The sequence below is a fragment of the Cyprinodon tularosa genome, unplaced genomic scaffold, assembly GCF_016077235.1.
Source record: "Cyprinodon tularosa strain WSP-4 unplaced genomic scaffold, ASM1607723v1 ctg22, whole genome shotgun sequence".
Classification (NCBI taxonomy): domain Eukaryota; kingdom Metazoa; phylum Chordata; class Actinopteri; order Cyprinodontiformes; family Cyprinodontidae; genus Cyprinodon; species Cyprinodon tularosa.
The window spans coordinates 1,429,685-1,449,555 of record NW_024038821.1 but is presented as its reverse complement, the minus strand read 5'-3'; the positions used below and the strand labels follow the sequence as shown (position 1 = coordinate 1,449,555).

The 19,871-nt window shown below is 37.8% G+C and overlaps 1 protein-coding gene across 1 annotated transcript in view; it reads right to left on the bottom strand.

Annotated features, from left to right (window-relative positions):
* The window catches only part of atad2b (ATPase family AAA domain containing 2B), a 98,454-nt gene that overhangs the window by 22,533 nt on the left and 56,050 nt on the right, over positions 1-19,871 (bottom strand). Inside the window, exons 25-26 of the mRNA XM_038286119.1 lie at positions 8,413-9,114; positions 5,523-5,653 (exon numbers count right to left, since the gene is read on the bottom strand). Of these exons, the coding sequence (XP_038142047.1) occupies positions 5,523-5,653; positions 8,413-9,114 (833 nt within the window). The remainder of the gene's footprint in view (positions 1-5,522; positions 5,654-8,412; positions 9,115-19,871) is intronic.

Genomic DNA, 19,871 nt, shown 5'->3' with positions numbered 1-19,871 from the left:
ATTTTGCACTAGTGTATAAGCATCAAATGCCAATAAAATCAATATAAGCGTGCAGCTGTAATGTAACCAATGTGGAAAAATTTAAAGAAATTGGAATTATTATTTTGCAGGCACTGTATCCCAGAGTCTCTTCAGTCTAGTTAAAAGTCAGGAATAATGAGCTCTTTGCAATCAATGAATACAACTGAGGAGAAAAAGGAACAGTGTGCCTCTCACTGCAGGCCCCAACACAAATCAGGCAGCGTGCCAGTTCCAGTCCTGCCAAAAAAAAATAAAAAAATATCTGCTTAAATGGCGACTCTCATCCTGTGCACCGGAAATTCAATTTGTTCCATAAGCCTGGGAAGAAAAAAGCAATTATTCACAGTCCACGCTATTCACAATCTGCTTCTTTATGATATATCCCTTCTTCCCCATGCTAACAAATAAGCCCCCAGATCAGTGCTGTGTGTGGCTGCTCATAGGGGCAGCCAGTTGAAGAACAAAGATTAGACCAACTAAAAAGCCTGTCAATCAGTTTGAAAGATAAATTCAGACTCGGCAAGAGGAGCTACGCATCCTAACGGTCCCTAGCTTGCTCACAGGACATGTGTAAAAGCCACTAGATAATGGCTTGATAGCTGGATGTCACTTCGGAGCATGCAGGGAAGGACTAAGCACATGTCAGAGGAACACTTCTTTTACACCAATTACACTACACAGACCTCTCAAAAACGAACCCCCACATCTGATCAGTGGGAAGTGCTGTCAAGGGAGCCCACTGAGCCGAGGCTCCAATTTACACTTGGGGTATTAGGTGGGACCCTAGCGTGACAGTGCAAAGTACCAGTGAGATGCTCCCTGTTACTTGAACGCTTCCCGGGACGAGCGAGCGGAGCTAGTCGAGCCGACAGTTGCTCATGTTTGAGTCATAGCCTTGTTTCTTTGCTTTTTTTACAGAAGCAACACCTGTTGATATAGAGATGGGAAAGTAGCCCGCCCTGGTAATTGGATCCCTTCTAAATTCAAGAGATGTGGAATGTTGATGGGTTAACACTAGATGAGGTTGACAGACACTGGTATCGATGCAGGATGAATGGGAAATGACAGAATGAGCTCAGGCAGCGTGGCAGCAGCACATCCAGTATAGACCTATGGATGTGAAGGAATCCAACACTGCTCACCCATGAATGCACTTCTTCCATATTCCACACCTTCAATCTCAGCTCTCAAAATTTAAAAGAGCATGTTTTCCTTTGTAGAACCTAGTAAAAAGAATACATCTCCTTTTTTTGATCATTTATATAGAGATTTAAAAGAGCCAAACTCAAAGCTTAAGATTCAATCTTTTTTTCCAATTAGCGAATGCATCAGACAGAGGCTGATGTTTAAAGCAAATGATGCTTAATGTGCCAACAGCTAATAAACACATGATAAAGACATTTTAAGATGGCGCCACATATCATCCTTTTAACCTAATGAAATCCTGTTTAACAAGTGCTGCAGACTGAGGGATCAGAGAAAGGCTCCTGGATAATTTACAATAAATAGTTGATGATCCAACATCTGAAACATTAAATAAGAGCTTATCCTTTCAGACATGCAGCTAGATAGACACGGTTGTTGGGTATTATGAATAGATTCTTGTCAATTCTTGATATGTTTCGCATATGCATGTTGATATATGCAAAAAAGCATCTGTCTGGTAAAAAAGTGGGGCTTTAAGAGTGGAAATACTTTTATTTTGTGCTGCTTTTGATGAATTCATTACCATTGAGGCAGTAGAAGCTTCAACTTGGGTAAAATGTTGTGGAATTAAAAGCATTTTGCTGTTATTTGAGGTTTTAGTCAGAGGTTTCAGTTAGTATTGGGAGGTTAGAGCTATAAATAACAAATGACTGTGGCCATAAAATGTGCAATCAGTGCATTTCCCCCTTTAAGACAATGCTATATTATTCACATTATATAAACTCGCCTTGACAAAGTGTATATAAAAGCATAATAGATTATCAACAAATGCCAAAGTTTTTCAAGATGAGTGGCATAGTTTTTTCTTTGGAATGACAGCTAAACAATAGAACATGTTTATTGTGAAGGTCATTCTTCCAGAGGATGTGGGCCACATTCAAAATGACTTTACCAGAATCAGTGTAATGCAACACAGCTAACTTCTTTTTGCACATTTCTGCATAAAGTATGCCTTAAAGTTTACTAAAACCAAGAGGAATCAGTTGTAACAACATTTTACATTCAGTAATATTACAGCATGTTCCCTCATTAATTTTTAACAAAGCCCGAGCAATGCTGGCAACATCTTATGATCACAGCTCTTTTTAACATTATTACTTTGCCCGTTTTAAACTGCAGCACTAAAAAAATCTGCATGCAAAGACTTTATTTACTTCTGCAATCGTCTTTTTATGGTTACATGAGATACCACCCCAGCTTTTTATGATCCAACACATTTAAATTCCAATGTGTACTAATAAGAAGGAACATTAACTTTTGATTTTTATCCATTTTATAATTCATTTTGGTGAATGTTTAAGGTTATTTTCTGTATGTGTACCACTACAGCTTGGCAGTACTGAGGCAGAACTTCAGCAAAAATAGCCAAAATCACCAGTAATCTGGATCTTAGAATGACTAAACATGCCTCAACAAATACACAATTTTATGTCTCAAATTACTGACTACATATCACGTCTAAACTGATTCTACTACATTTTTCAAGGTTACAGAACACAAGCTGGTTTAAATCCAACAAAAGCTTGATAAAGATTTGGAAATCTTAAATACTTGGTAGTATAGCGTTTCAAGACTCTATAAAACATAAGAGTTTCAAGAAGGTTTTAATGTTTCTGCCTCTCTTTAATGCTTTTTCAGGTGTGTGCTGCAGTTCTAAGATACACAGCTCCTTTCTTATACCAATAAAAGAAGGGACCCTTTGATGGACCATTAAAACCAGAGAAAGGACCATTGTTGAGAAATAATACAACTAAAATGCCCTTTGTTGTGTTCTAAAATGTGAACATTGCCTTTGGATAATTTGAACCTGATGGGACAAGGAAGTCCAACAAAACTAATAGCTCAGGCAAGCAGGGAAACCAGGTTAGGTTTCTCTGGAGGAGCTTCAGAGTTCCACAATTCAGGAAAAACTGTTGAAACGATATGCAGATGAACGTGTTTTGTTCAGGGAAAACTATAGGAATTTCCATTGAAACGCTGCCAGCTACCACAGCATACATGTCAGATTAAATAATACTACTTATACTTCAGCAAAAGTATCAAGGTGCCGTTTTATTGTATCTCTTATACTATATCCGTTGGTTGTGTTGATCTTTTTACATCTCTTTGCAGGTGATGAAGCAGACTGAAGACGTTTTATCGCCATTTTATCTCTTATTTCTTTCATCTATTCTCCTTTTTCCTGTTTTTCCTTTCCTGTTCTACTTACATTGCAGTGTCCATATAATCTGTAATACTCACTGCATAATTATAATAAAGCTATTTACATGCATAAATGAAGTGGAACACTATGGCGATAGCTGTACTGCACCACTTGTGAAAGCAAAATCTGTTGGGCCCTTTATTGGCATCAAGACAACTCTTCTTATTGCCACGTTGCCAGACAGGACACTGTGAAAAAAAAAAATAAATAAACAAAAAGTCTGCCAGCACCTCAGTATGCAGGAAGACAACAAAGACGGTGCCCTGGTCAGATAAGACCTGGACAGCCACCTGAACAAACCGTCCTCACCATAAACTAGGGCTGCAACTAACGGTTATTTTGCAAATAGAGTAATCTTTTGATGTTTTTTTTCATCGATTAATCATTGGATAGACAAAGGTTCCTTAAAAAAGTTTTTTAATGAAATTTAACCAGGTGAAACTAAAACGTTTCCACTTGAGCAAGTTCTGCATAGAGCATACTATATATGAAATAAATTTCATATAAAATGCAAAATGTTTATACATTTTTTTTTTACAATTCTGATATAATTACTGCTCTAAGTGGGTTGCTCTGTCAGCTAAAAGCATATTTTACTGTCTCTAACGATTAGTTGATAACTACATTAGTTGACAATTATTTCTATAATCAATCACGATCAGTACGATAAATTTTTTCAGCCCTATCCTTACAGCATAACACACAAGGAAACTGGTTAGAGGCTGCAAAACACTAAATATCAGACATGAAAATCAACCAGAACCAGTGAGACCAAAAACAAGCATGTGTTGTAATGCCCGGCCAAAACCCTGACCTAAATCCGGCAGAAAATCTGTGTCCAAATGTCACATTCCCAGCTCACAGTAGTTCCACATCTATCTGAGCTTGTACCGTTTTGCAAGGGACACAGAAAGACTTTAATCTCTAGAAGAGTGAGGCTGAAAGAGACATTTCCTAAGAGACTTGCTGCTGTAACTGTAGCAATAGGTGGTTCTGCACAGTGTTAACTGTAGATCGCATATAATTTGTGAAGTCCAGTCTGGTCAAAACACCAACGTTATGAAAACCATCGTCCTTACATGCAGAGTTATTATGAGGAGTGTTTGTTTAAAAGGTAGCAATCAGCTCTAAACTGTTCTGTCACATTGCTGCTACACACAGGAAACTTCACAGCTGGCGTGTTTGTGTTTTCCATAGATACTGCTCATCTCTGTGGTGCCAGCCTCTGCTAATGTGCCTGTGTTTATAAGCTAAATGACAAATACAGATTCACAATATTCTTCTAATACGCTACATTCTCTTGTTGGAATACAAGTAATTAGACAGTTTACTGGTGGTGTATCATTAGTCCAATTCCTCTGGGACAACTGAGTGGTGAATAGAATTAACAGTTAATGGCAAAAAGCAAAAAGCTTTCTCTCTGCTATTCAGAGGCAACGTGAAAATAGGATTTAAAGTTATGTGGAGGTAAAAATTACAGGGCTGGGTTTTCACTGCAGTTATGGAGGGGAAAGTGTGAGCAGATTCTGAAGCTTTCACTTAAGGTACTCTGAGGCCAAAAAATCAAGTTAAAATAATTTTAATAATAGCTCCCCTTTCATAGGTAAAATAGGAGGGTTAGGATTGGTTTCAGCAGTGTAGCCTGGAGTCCCTGCAGGGCATTCTTAATTATACAGGTAAAATTAAATTTGCTATTGCTACGAGGCATTTGAGCTGCCTAGATCCCTTTTTTTTTCTTTGCTTTGCTAAAGACAATAAGTGATTCGCTACAAAATCATTGACAAAGCTGTAAAAAAAAACAGGACATGAGTGCTTTGTTTAACAAAACACAATTAGCTCTGTGATACAGGAGGGAAATGTGTAAACCAATCAATTCCACTGAATCTATGAGTGCACAGCAGTAAAATTACAATTAAAAGTGACACAAATAACTGCTGCAGAGTCTATGATCCACAAAATTTCATCCCCATTTTTAAAATGTAAACAATGAAAAGATCTTTGTTTTTAACAAAAAAAAAAAAACAAATTTAATAAACCTCTACATTTGATGCAGTCTTGCATTTCCTGTAGCAGGAACATGAAAAATAATTACCAGAAGTCGCTGGTGGTCAACCACCACTGGAGGATAGGTAGGGACTGGTTCTGGCTCTTCATCGGTCCTCCCAGCAGATCCTGTCAGCTGCTCGGACGCGATGCACACGCTCGTCTCTTCTCTGGAACCATCTATAACCAGACAAATGCTTAACTGATAAAAGTTTTACATTACATTTACAGTGGCGTTGGATGGAGGAGTTTGCCCTGTAATCGAAGGGTTGACGGTTCAAGCCCTGACTCTGACTTTCATTGTCGTTGTGTCCTTGGGCAAGACACTTCACCCGCATTGTCTACTGATGGTGGTCAGAGGGCCCGGTGGCGCCAGTGTACGGCAGCCTCGCTTCTGTCAGTGAGCACCAGGGCAGCTGTGGCTACAATGTAGCTTGCCACCATCAGTGTGTGAGTGTGTGTGTGAATGGGTGAATGAATGTAGTGTAAAGCGCTTTGGTCAAGTCTCCTAACTTGAATAAAGGCGCTATATAAGTACATGCCATTTACCATTTACCATTTACCATTAACCTCATTTTATTAAAAACACAGAAAAATACAACTTGGACAACTTCAGAGAAACAATCTACACAGTTCAAGAAAAAAAAAAAAAAAAGATATTAATGATGTCTGACTAATAGGATTTATTCCCCTATAGTTCCTGTCCATCAGTCATGTGATCATATCGTTCTATGACGGTGTAGGGAGCAGATCTGCTCAGGCCCTGCGCATGCCAGTGACATTATGCTAGATGGTTGGCTGAATGTTTCCACATGATGTAAAACATATTAGTTGCCCAGACAACAATACCATCACGCAGCATCCGAATGACCAATGAAGCTTTACCTGATCGATAACAAAACTGAAAGAAATCTGTTTATGGTGAACAAATAACTGCAATACCACGGTATAAACGGGGAGATCTGGGTAGCGCTGTAACTAGCTGTGTTCAGTAGCTAACAGGTTAGCCTCTTTCAGCTCAGTTTGCCATATTAAGCAACATTACTTTGGAATTCAGATCAACAACAACTGTTCGTTTTCTCCAAGTGGAATAACTGTTTTCTTCGTCTAAAATCTCTGTGAAAGTCATTTTTAGGACGTTTCGTTTGTCCTCCTCTGCCCTCCGATCTTAATAAAAAGAACAAAAATAAACTGAGACTTTTGGGCTACGTTCACACTGCAGGCCTTGATGTTCAATTCTGATTTTTTGTGAAATCCGACTTTTTTGCATTGCCGTTCATATTTCCAAATATATGCAACTTGTATGTGATCTCGCATGTGTCCCGCATGCGCAGTAGAGGACGCAATGACGTCACACAGGCCAGCGTGCTCTTTTTTTCCGGAAGTTAACATGGATGGTAGCGCCGGCGCGCATCTAGCGGTCTTTTCCAACCATAATAACTTAATCTTTTCACATGATTAAAAACAAATACTGCTCTCCGCATCATCATCTGCCATGGATGTTTTGTTTATTGCCGCTTCTGCGTAGCAAGACGCATAATAGTGACCTTTGTCGGGTATTAATGACGTTCAGGTCGGATGAATCAGACCTGGCCGTTCAGACACAGGTCGCATTTGAAAAGATCAGAGTCGTATCGGATTCAGGACCACATAGCCAAGTGGCCTGGGTCGCATTGGAAAAAATCAGATCTGTGTTGTTCAGACTGCCATGAAAAGATCAGATTCAGGTCGCATAAGGGCAAAAAAAAAATCGGATTTGGGTCACTTCAGACTGCAATGTGAACGTAGCCTTTGTGTCACCTTGTAAAGCTCAGTCTGTCTTAGAAGGCAGTACTTTCCTTCAAGACTGACAGTGATTGTTTTCTACTTTCAGCTATTTTAGATCGCAACTGAAATGTAAAATAATAGCAAATACAGGTAATATGTTAAAACTCCAAATGAGATTCGATCCTTAAGAAAAAGGTGCAATACACTTTGTTCGAGTGGAGTTGCCATATGTTGACATCAAAAGAAGGGGCAGGGGCCCGAGCAGATCTGGTACCTACAACGGCGTAACTGTATAATGCGCACCATTCCCTCAGCCTTACAGCTGGCCTCAGCTGATCACATCACACACTGTAGGACCATAACCAAACACACAGCTTTTTGTTCATTCTTCAATTAAATGGTGAATTTCCTTTTAAATACATGAAAAGATCAAAGGTGGAGGAAGGAAAGGCTCCCGAGTTTCTTAAGTGCCACAATTCAATCTTTGAACAAGAAGCTTGAAAGTTTATTTAGTTTACATCATAGACTACAGTGTGCATTCTTATAAAATATGTCTTTGTCTCTGCAGCATTCTTAAAGGGGATGACGTCATACACGCGCCGCTTCATTTTTAAAAGACATAAATATAAAAAATATAACCACGGATGTCTGGGGGACAGTGACTTATTGATACGTAATGAATGCTGGCGTACCATAAATGATAAATTATGAACAGTTCAGTTTGTGCCTTCAAGACGAATGCCCATAGGAAAACGTTACCTGGATATAACAAAACGGAATATCTTCAGAACAGCTTCAACTGACACAAAACTTATATAGGTGAGTAGAACATGACGTAATAACGTAAAATCAAGGGCCAAATGTAAAAAAAAAAACGGCGTTCCCCTTTAATGCCTTCCAAATGTACTCAAGCTGAGGGCCTGACGCAACGTCTATAAGTTCAATATCAACTTTTGAGATTAAAATATAATCTGAAAGTGTAGCAAAATTGGGCAGGGAAGATGTATTCAAAGTGAAACAGTTATATGCTCTAAAAATGCTTTTAGGTTGCAGTCTTCAAATATTACGATACATGAGTACAGCCAGAACTGAAAGCAGGCCAGCATTATTTAGAGCCAGGAGGATGAAAAGGACTCTCTTAAAGAAATTGTGCAAAAGGAAAATGTACAAACCTTCTTTCCCTTGATCCTCCTCAACAGTTTGTGTAACGGCTCCATCATCCCGGGGATGTTGCTCCTGAGTTGCTTTGCTCACATTTTCTTTGTGCTCTTCCTGTTCTGGCTTATTACAGCCTTCAGCTGAGCTCAGAGGAGTCCTTATGTCACCCTCATTGCTCCTCTTGGGGCTATGTAAATCTACGCTATCCATTGACTCTGTCCCATTCACACAGTCCACTCGTGAAACTCTGAGATCCTCTGTGTGTTTAGCATCTGATGGCTTGAATGTTTCAGTCAAAGGATGGAAGTCAGTCTGCTTGGCACCACTATCCTCATCTGCGTTAGGAGGAGAAGCACCACAGAGGTGTTTTTGTTCTCTGTGTTTCTCCGGGGTCTCAGTTTTTCCTTCTTTGGCTGCAGACACCTCCTCCTCTTTAGGCTTTGAGTCCTTTCTGCCTTCGGCTACAACAGGGGGCTCATTGGAGCTTTCTTCTTCTGTGGAGAGGGCATGAGGATGGTGACCATTGGGTTGGGGGCCTGGAGTGTCGCACGATGATTCCTCATCCTGTGTCAAACATGAGTCACTGGGCCCTGCAGCTTCCACCTCGGCCTCCTGCTCCTCTTCTTCCTCCTCGGTCCCCTTCTTATTGTTTTTCTTCTTGCGTATTATGCCACGTTGCCAAGATGTCCGCCTGCAAATCTTCCTCTTGAGATGATCTATGATGAGGAAAAGAGACAGACACAAACATGGAATTAAAAACTGTTTCATAACATGAGAAATTATCAAAATGAGAATAAAGTAGAACAATGTTGACATCTTAAAATTAGCATCCTTCTATAACGAAGCTGCTGCAGAGATTGAGGGATCCTATGGTGACAAACTACTGTCCTTCCTACAGCAGGTGAACAGAGGAGCGTTATTACAGATCCTTCCTCCAAGCAGCTGTTTCTCTAAAACCTTTCCAGATCCCAACAAACTCAATCTACATATCTTGGTTCTAGTTTGTTTGGTTATTTTGTTATTAGAGAAACATCAATGTTTAATCTTTATAACTGATGATTCATGATCAGAACATAATGATCTGTTAAAGGAAGGGTTTATTTAGTTGTTTTCTGCCTGTTTTGATTTCCTTTTTATAACAACCCCCATTATATACTTATGTTGTATGTCTCAATTACAAGAACTCTGGGATGACCCAAATTTCAACTTGTATGTATGCTTTTGTACATGATGTCCAGAGAGTATGCTTTGTGTATCTGCAGGCTTACATTTGTCTTTCACTTTCCTGCAGATACACCTGAATCTCCCCACTGATGGACAATTAAAGATATTTCTGTTCTAATAACATTACACCTTCTGCAAAGGGAAATAAATAATGACTAATGGGGAAGGCAGTGCTGCTATATGCATGTATACAACTAATGATGGCAGATGTTGCTTGGGATTTTAAGTGGAGAAGCAAAGCAAACTCTGCTCTCTGGAAAGGCCGTAAAGCTGTCAAAGCAAGCAAGAATGCTAAACGCAGTGAAGCTTCAAGGCATTTGACTTCATTTACTGCTTTTCCCAGGCATACACACAGATGTAAACCAAAGGATCAAAGTCATAGTGAAGGGCAGCTGCAGAAAGAGTGTGAAATAGAACAAACATTGGGAGGAAGTTTCCCAGAGAGCATATCTAAATCATAGGCTTATGATAAAGGAACAAAGGCTGTTGTTTTTTGCTTTTTTTCTATTAAAAACAAAGCACTATTCTGCAACTTTGATACAAACACCTTGTCTTAATGTAGGCATAAAACAAAACAATGCACAGCGCCACAACATCTGTAAGGTTCTAACCTTTATGATCCTGTTAGAAAATAGTTCAATGTTCACAATCTGCCAATAAAAAAAGTCAATAGCAAGCTAAATGACCCTAATTTCTTCAAGTTATTGGTGAAGAATAACTGTGTGCCAGTAAACAAATGTGTTGGATCGACAAATTTAAATGTATTCATATATGGACAAATTACTGCAAATTAATTTTACTGTACTGTTTACCTGTAGCCAATTGAACAAAAATATATCAATTGGTGAATTAAGAGCGATTACTGTCCTTGCAAATGGAGATTTCCAACTTCTTAGAAATAACTAACATAACTAGACAAAACTGATTTTGGTAGCTGATGGGTGGAGCTAGTTTACTAGTTTACCCAAAAGGACTATCTGTGGGGATGTCGGTGCAACGGGATGGTACCTTACTTTGTGCTAAAAACGGATGCTACTCGCATTAACAGTAGTTGAACTTTGAAAATTTGCCTGTTTGTAGCAGTTCACTGTGATACATATCTGTGCAGAATAGCGCATAGAACAGAGTTCTTGTCATTGTTATGATTGTAACAGAGACCGAGGTGGCCATGAAGAATATGAGGGTCTTTGGGACAAAAACTGAACACATTTATTTAGACGATTAGATCAGTCAAACTAGTTATATTGAAGCTCCAAGGATAATGAAATGTACCATTAGATAAAATAGCTATGGGTATGAAAGTTATCAAAACATGGCGAGGACTAGTTAAAATATTTTAAAGACTGTTTTTCCCCAATGAAACAAACTAGTTAAAGCTCACCAATTTAATTCTCAATAATAGCTCAGGCTTTCTGTTAAGAGTCATTGTCCTGCAGGTAAGTGAATCCCTGCTTCAAAGTCAACTACTTCTGCAGCCTTCAAAGAATAGCCTTCCAAGATTTTCCTGTATTTCATTTCTCCAGTATCTTAGTATTCTATACTCCTATTTTAAGTACATAAAAGTGAAGTCTATTTTTTTTTTATTTTTTTTTTTTATTTTTTTTTTTTAGAAATGGTGGCTTTTGTTTCCTATTGGTTGCCAGAGTATTAGACTAGAGGAATAAAAGCAAATAATGAAAATCACAGGTTTTTATTGCAAAAATCTAACAATAAGTGGGACAGTATGAAGGATATAAATTGTTTTGAAAGGTACTGAATTGAAGGTTCTTTAGTATTATCTTTAAAAAAACATTTCAGTTGTGGTTTTCTGTCTTTGGGATATTTTATTCTGCTTTTTTTAGCCTTTTAACTTCTACTTGCAGTCATTGAGGATTAAAATTGCATGAACATTTGCTGCACTCAAATAGAAGTTCATCTTTCACTGACTATTTAAACTCACATCAAAATGCACTTAAGTGCTGCAATGAAATTTTTACTGCATTCTCAATTGCAGACAAACTTCCACCCATTTTACATGTAAGGTAGAAAGGCCCAACGGGGGACAGAAATAAAACGCTCATACCAATGTTCTGCACACTAAACAACATGGAATCACAGAAGATGCAGAACAGCTTTAAGATCCAGATGGATATACTGTACAGCAGTCAGAAGTTCCTTCCTACCAACAGCAATGTCTTTACCGGTGATCCTAAGAAAATGAAGGAATAGGAGCTCGGAACTAGGTAGGAAGCTACAGTTTGGAATCATAATGAAGGAGAGAATAACAAAGAAGGAAGCAGGAAAGAAAGGAATGAAACATTAATGTTATTTATATAGCGCCAATTCACGACATATGTCAGATCATACAGTCAGATTGGTTCAAACTTTTCTAAGGAACAAGTGATGAATGACAAACAAGAAAGGGAAGAAATAGAAAAAACAAAGAATGATGGAGGCGGGAGAGGAATGGAGGTAAGGCATAAAGAAAGTTTAAAGAAAATAAAGGAACAAAAATAAAAGGTAGGATGAAAAAAAGAAGGTAAACAAGGGAGGTAAAAAGGGCGTCCGGAAGTTAGAAGCTGAGGCATGGCTAATGGAAGGAGAGACAGAGCTCATCTATGAGAAGCAGACATGAGGGTATGATATACAGGAGGCAGATAGATCTTTAGGGTTGACTGGCACATGGGATAGTTTCCCAACTATAACAATGTGGATGGAGAGAGGGAGGGAGGGAAAAAACAGAGAGAGAGAAACCAGGCCAGGCATCTTGGGTATTTCTGTGCAGTGGCATCATACAAAGTGTTGCTCCTTAGTTTCTGTGAGCTTGTGTTTGTCTTATCCATTCAAAATACTCATTTTTGACAAATTCTTACTTTACCTTAAGGTTTATACACAGCTGCCAGCAGCAACATCTATTTGTCATCTCTTGGGTTTCTTGGCTCCATTTCCCTCATTTTTCCAAAGCACCTAAATATCCAGCAAATGTGTATTTTATAAAAAACGAACATAAAAAATTACAGTGGCCGAGTTTCTCATGACATCTTCCTCTCTCCACACCACTGGGAAATACCCTTGCCACAATACTTTATTCCTCCCTTATGCAAACCACAACAATTAATCAACGGTGCAATAAAACAGGTCCTGCAGGGGTCAGCCATCGCTGTTGAATGCCATGAAGCGGGCTCCCCAGAGAGAGAAAGGTGAGTCTGGATGGCAGCAAATGACTCATCAGAGTCAGCTCTTAAATAATATATGAAAACTGTTAAACTATGAAGAGGAAACTACAGAACAGAGATATGCTGATCGGTTGGGAAGAAGCAAGGCAAAGAAAACTGGAGTACTTTGTTATAATTAAAACTGCGTAACCCATGCAAGATTTATGTAGTTGCACAAATTTTCAAGCTGCCACCACGCATACTTATCAGAACAGTCTACAAAAACACAGCAGTAAAGCTTTAGAAAGGAGGCGTATGATGAGACCACTCGTCTAACTGCCACCGAGCAGGTATTAACTAAATGACTCAGCCTGGTGACAAACTCAATTCTGTAGCGTACTTTTGACTGCAGTTATTGTCTCAAAGCAAATGACTGCCAGTGCTTGTCTGATTCACTGTTCACTTACACTCCAAACCTAGTGAACCTTTAAAAAGTTAGGACCTATAAGGTCTCTGCCTGTAACACAGTCAATTAAATACCAAGCGCCTCAACAATACATGTTCATCTGCTTACAGGAGCAGCTGCAGGTAAAAACTCAGGAGCAACTGACTGAATCAGTCATCTTCAGTGTGAATTTAATCCAACATAAATCAAAACTAAATTCAGATGACTTAGAAATTAACTGGCTGTTACATTGTATTTTTATGGCATCAAAATAAACTATGTAGATTTTTATGCATGAAGACATTTGAAAACAGTGCGATATTTTCATTACTTTTTCATTTTTCAACCAACTAAAGCTTTAGGTTTATTTCTCTAAATGTTCGATATTTGCATTAAAAATTGTTGGAAGGTTGTTGGGGTGTGAATACTTAAAAAAAGTAAGCCAATACAGACTAGGGCTGTGAACTAAAACAAAAACGACCTTCAATATGGTCATACTTCCATAGCTTATGCTTCATAAAATACTGACAGGATGATTAAATCGACTCATAAATTTTGAGAAACTTTTCATCAGTTATCCAACATAAACTTCAATATAAATATTAATGTTTTCACATTTAATTTATATAGCTGACGCAACCATTTAACATTAACAGCAGGTAGAATTCATATTAATACTAAACTAGAACAATTAGATACATTTCTGATCATTAAATACATTTAACAAGCTGATTAAGGGAAGCATAAGAAAATGGTTTATTGTATTTCATTCTAATCAAACATTTAATTATCTGCTCTCAAGAAAGATCAAAGTGTTAAGATTTTAAAGTTCAATAATATGTAGGAAATGCGACGGTTGTACTCAAGCAATTATTTGTGTTTTTAATTGTTTCAGCTTTTAACTTAAACTGAAGCCTTGTTCGAACCCAAAATAAATACATAGATTAAATTAGCAAAATCCCAAATGTTGCAAACAACAACAAGGCCGCCTACAATAATTCATTTCACACCAACAAAGTCCCAAACCTGCCTGGACAGATGGTCAGTTATTTACCAACCCATTTACTTCTTTCACTGTTGAACTTATGTGTTTCATCACTGTGTGTATGTGCGTTTCCATGGAAATAAACCATTTCCTTGCCTCCAGAGATTTCTTGTTTGTCAGATCCCTATTTTTGAACTTGAATTTGGGTCAACATATTGGAGAACCTGCAGGGGAACTTATTAAATCATTTCACAAAGAGATGTCAACAGGTGTTTTGTTAAAGTTGCAACAAGTTTTTAGTGTTTTTTTAGATCTTCTCATGTGAAATCCATGTAAATACTATTTGTGATTAAAGTGTTAATTTGCATATATTTACAAAAGGACGCACAAACCTGCTTTTCTTAGCAACCACAAATAATCCATTCAACAAATGTATTTTAAATAATCTTTAAATTAGATTCTAATCTCTTTAGTGTCATCCTATAACCTTTTTGCAAAGATAGTGATGGAACTAATACATTAATTACATTCTGCTTTAATTATAGGTTGTCTATCTTTGGCAAACAGATCTGTTGGCCAGAGAAAATGGACAAACCATCATAACCTGCTAATTGCTTCAGGCAGATAACGCCCTTATGTACAAAGGTTCACAGAGAAATGTGTGTCTGGTAAAGCAAATGAGCTCGAAATAAACAAGAGTTAAACTCTGCCACAGGATACAATGAGTTCAGAACTTAAAAACTTCTAAAGACGAGGGAAAAAATATTGATACATTAAAATATCACAATATCTTCATATGCTGATATATTGCCATTTAAAAACACCATATCAATCTCTTTTACTAATGAAATATTGCTATATGTCATCGTTATGCTACGAAATCCCTGCTACGAAAATTCACGAAATGTTGCCATATTTTTATATGTTGATATATTGACGCGGTATCGATCTATTTTACTAACAAAATCTCACAAGAATTTTCAAAATATCACGAGAGTTTGTAACAGAACAATGAAATTTCACGAGATTTTTAAAGTAAAATAGATTGATACCGCGTTTCTAAAGATCAATTTGATATCAGCATATGAAAATATATTTGAGTATATTATTTTTCAAAGTGTCAGAAATGGATAATAAAACTGCTATTTTCAATGACTACTTATTTTTGTCCAGCTTTAATATCGGTATCGATATCGGTTATCGGCTACATGAGTTTTAAAATATTAGCATATCGGATATCGGCCAAAATCCCAATATCGTGCATCCCTAAAATTAATGTTAGGACATTTTTTAACTAATTTACTAATCTTCATGTTTCCAGTAAAAAGAGACCAGAAGTTTTTTTTTTCTTTTTTTACAAAAAGTATACAAAAAGTCCAATTAGTTTAAATATATTTAAAAAATCTGACATTTAAAATAATCATCTCATTTCCATAACCACTGGCACCATTTTTTTTTTTGCTACACCTTCCAGCTAAAGAAATATACCTGAAACTAAATCTTGTTTTTTTTTTTCTATGTTAGACATTTTGACATATTTACGTTACTATGTGTAAATATGACAAGACGCGTTTCTTTTGGCCAGATGAAACCAATATATCTTAATACCAGTAACTGTGTCACTGATGGTTTTATTGAATCAATTATACCTAAAATCCCCCCAAAAAGTATATTAAGGGTGCTTTAATAAAAGATGGATTTTCCTATTTTTTTCAATATGACACAATGTCATTATTATGCTATTCTTATTTTTATGGGTTGTTTCAGTATTCCTTGTTGATGACAACTACATATTTAAATGAGAAATAGTCACTACAAAGAGCATCCTTTAAAGATTGCTGAGAGTTAAATGATGAAGATCTATAGATTATTTGAGATGTTCTTGCTTCTGTTGAGCTGGAAAGACTAAATTGTGAAAATCCGACGAGCTATCGGATTGAGTTGGACCCCATCTAGGCAGGCTGAACTTCAATTTGCTTCTTCTCAGCTCAGTGGTAAAAGTCAATATATGACACTGGAATGAAATGTGGAAAATAAACAATTTGCTTCCCCACTAAACTCACCATAAATAAGGATAACCCAAATCATATTTTTGTCTGATGAAAAGCCTAAAAGATTTTCCCCAAATTTCAAATCAGTTAAACCTGAGAAGCAGCAAATCTTCAGAGCTCTAACCGTAATGGGAAAATGGGCCAAAGAACAAATTAGGAGGAAATTGGGGCGACATGGAAAAAACTGCAGAGGACAACAATTGTCAGGAAGGCTGTCATGGCGACGCAGGGCCTTGAGGGAGTCCGGGTCATTTGGTCATGAAATGGAAAAAAGGCGTTTGTCACCTGATGTGACACTTTGATCCGAGGCTTGATGAGTTGTTCAGATCAATAGATGATCCCATCTTTGCTTCTTCAAATTACGGATATCAGTCACTATCCTTCCTCTGGTACATCACCGTCTTCCCATTAACCCTTTTTATCCTCTTGTTCGTTTTGCCTCCTTAAAAGTCACATGCATCCTCGGCTCAGTGCTCGGCTCAAACAATCGCTCAACAATTTGGAAAATGAACTCATTTGTTTTATAGCCATGTCTCGTGATCGATACAAGTCTCCGCTCTGCACTGAAATCAAAGCATGAGTCATTAAAGCATTTGTTTGGCTAAGTATAAAGCAATATGGATATATGCCTGACTGTAACCAATCGAAAACTCCTGCCTTCCAGCACATTTAAAGCTTACAAAGAACTACAGTTTTCCCACAACACAATCTACACTTTAATCTAATTTTAAGGAAGTTAGATGGAGGAAATATTTCATGGCTGTGCTTCTGACTTGGGCAATATTCACCTGGTTGCCTGGCAACATCCCTGCAAAAGCTAAACTTGATAGCACTACCAGCAGGACCACATTTCCATCCAGTAGCAAAGACCTGATTCCATTCGGCTGTAATGCAACTAAATCATCTCATGTTCATGCCCGCTGCAATTCCATCTGCAAGGCTTGCGAGGTAGGATTTCTGCCAGCTTGCTTATTCTAAACCCACACAAAGTAGGATGTAGATATTCTTTGCAGTCAATCTGTTAGTGGTCAGCCGCAGAATAAACAACAGGACACCAGGCACTCCCCGTAGTCAAAACAACTACGGCAACAAGAGAGAGATGAGCCTCAGACGTAATTTAGCCACAGCATCTATCCTGCTCTGTCTTTTTCCTCTCTGCTGCTTAGTAAATGGCCAATGGGATGACAGTTCCTGTGGTGCCCTCTTCATAGAAGACAGATATGCCCTGATGCACCAGCGGTTCCTAGAAGAGCTGAAGATGTCAGCCTATACGCACACATGGAGCCACAGCAGGGCACAGAAGCTTCCTGGGGAAATTATCTGTTCCCCCAAGCAAAAATATACAGCCACACTTTTTAAAAAGCTGGAGTGTGGATGTAAAAAGCAATGTAGCGCCTGTCTCTTTGACTGATGTGAGTGATTGGAGTCCTTGTGGGGAGATGAAAATACGAGAAGGCACCTGGTAAGGGTCCCTTGAAAGGATTGATGCTTAAAAGCCGGATACTGAGTGAAAAGAAGATGGCATTTACCACAAGCTCTACGGCTCCCCTAAACACAAGAGGGATTCAGGCTTGGGAGTAAGAAACTACTTTAACTGTGTCCTTAGGTTAGTCTATGTTGGTATAATTACAACACCTAAAGAAGGCAGCGCTCCTGGTTTGTTTACACATAATAAAGTTTCTATCTTAAAGCAAGGAAATATATTTGTTTACCATAAAACAGCATTTAGTAAAAAACTTCTTGTGGAATGATAACCCGAAAGAAAAAAAACTAAATATAGTAGAAATCCTAAATATTTTTTAAAACAAATATGTATAGAATCACAATGCATTCATTAAAATAGAACTGCAAAAAGCATACCTACTGCTGTTAGCCTTATGCTAATTATTACTGTAATTTACTTACTATACTATTTTTTTAAAACTTTAAAGGAATTGAAGCACAAATGAAGAACATTGAATATAAAAGCATACAGCAGAGGCTTATTATACTGGTCATATCTGTCAATGCTCTGGTTTATAAGCTGGATTATTCAGGCTTTCTGCTTCAGCGCCATTAACCAATCAACTGATTTAAAAATGTTTTAAAAATAGTTTCAAAAAATAAATAAAAAGGAAGTGTTACATTCAATCTCTCCCCACAGCAATTTGCTTTCAGGACAAAACAAATATAAATGAAAAGGACCAAATAATCATAGTAATAATTGAAATTTATTGATCTCACATTGGAGAAATGAACTCTCTGCATTTAACCCACCCCTTTGGGGAGCAGTGGGCTGCCATCGTGAGAGGGGGCCTTAACCTACCTAGGGCTTTTGCTCAGGGACCCAGAGTAGCAGTGGGGCTCAAACCCAGAACCTCAGGATTCCAAGCTCCATGCCCTAACTACTAGGCCACCGCTTCCCACCCACATAGAATAAATACTAGGGGTGTGCAAAATAATCGTCATGATGATGCATCGTGATTCTAATTTTCGTGATCTACTGCATCGATTCTTGACGCAAAGTATCGATTATTATTTAAAAAAAATTATAAATAAAATTGCATGAATGGTTGGCGAACATCAGCCAAAAACAAGTGTAATACAACTTCCAGTCCAGTAGATGTCGCTGCGGATGTGTTGACGCACGCTGCCTTGTGTCACAAGCATTTCCGGCCACGGGATACTGCGACGAGTCATTCAAAAACAAAACATGGAGGAGAAAATATTGCAATGCATCGCAATAATTCAAGTATCGTGATGCATCGTGATAGAATCGCATCGTGGCATATGAATCGTGATTCAAATCGAATCGTGACGTCTTTGGCAATACCCACCCCTAATAAATACATACCCAAATTTCGGAAAATAATACAAAAAAAAAAAATTTTTAGTCCAATCGTGAAAATTCTTACTTTTACCATAAAATGGAAAATTGCATCACAGAGTGACTCAAATAGTATTACTAACAGTTAGCAACATGGAAGAGTTGAAATCTCTTTTATTTCTGCATGTTTAAAAAGTTTTTTACTTGTTTTGGAAAGTCACAATACTGCGCTGGCGAGTTTGGTGTGACCATTAAAGGATAGTGTAAATAAATGCCTGATCAGTATCCATTACATTTGCTAATGACGAAGCACCAACTCTCTGCCTCCAGCATTTAGCCTAGTTTTAGCTCAGGGATGCCCAGTAAACCTAAATCACAAACAAAAAACCCCAATAAAGGAGTTAATAATCAGTCAATTTATCCTCTAAACGAATATCAAGTAGGAAAGGACAAAGCACAGAGCTAGGTTATCAGAGAAAAGGAGCAGTACTGCACTTTTACCGAGTTGGCCAACAGCTACCTTATCAAATAAGCTTGTTTGCAATTATTTCAAAAACTTATAACAACTTGTTATTTTCATTTTTACAGGGTTTAGCATGCCCTAAATAAAACCCCTGCTCCAGGTGACTCAAAATGTATTACTCGCATTCACAGGTATGCTAAGTTAGCAGTGGTGTATATCTACACATGTTAATGGATAACAGGATACATCGAAATCAATTTGATTTAGTGAGCGGCTTTAGTTGCAACCAAGGAAAAAGGCTAGTGACCCTCTTTTCTGTCTTTCTTTTTTTTTTTTTTTTTACATAAGTCTTCAGAACATCGAGA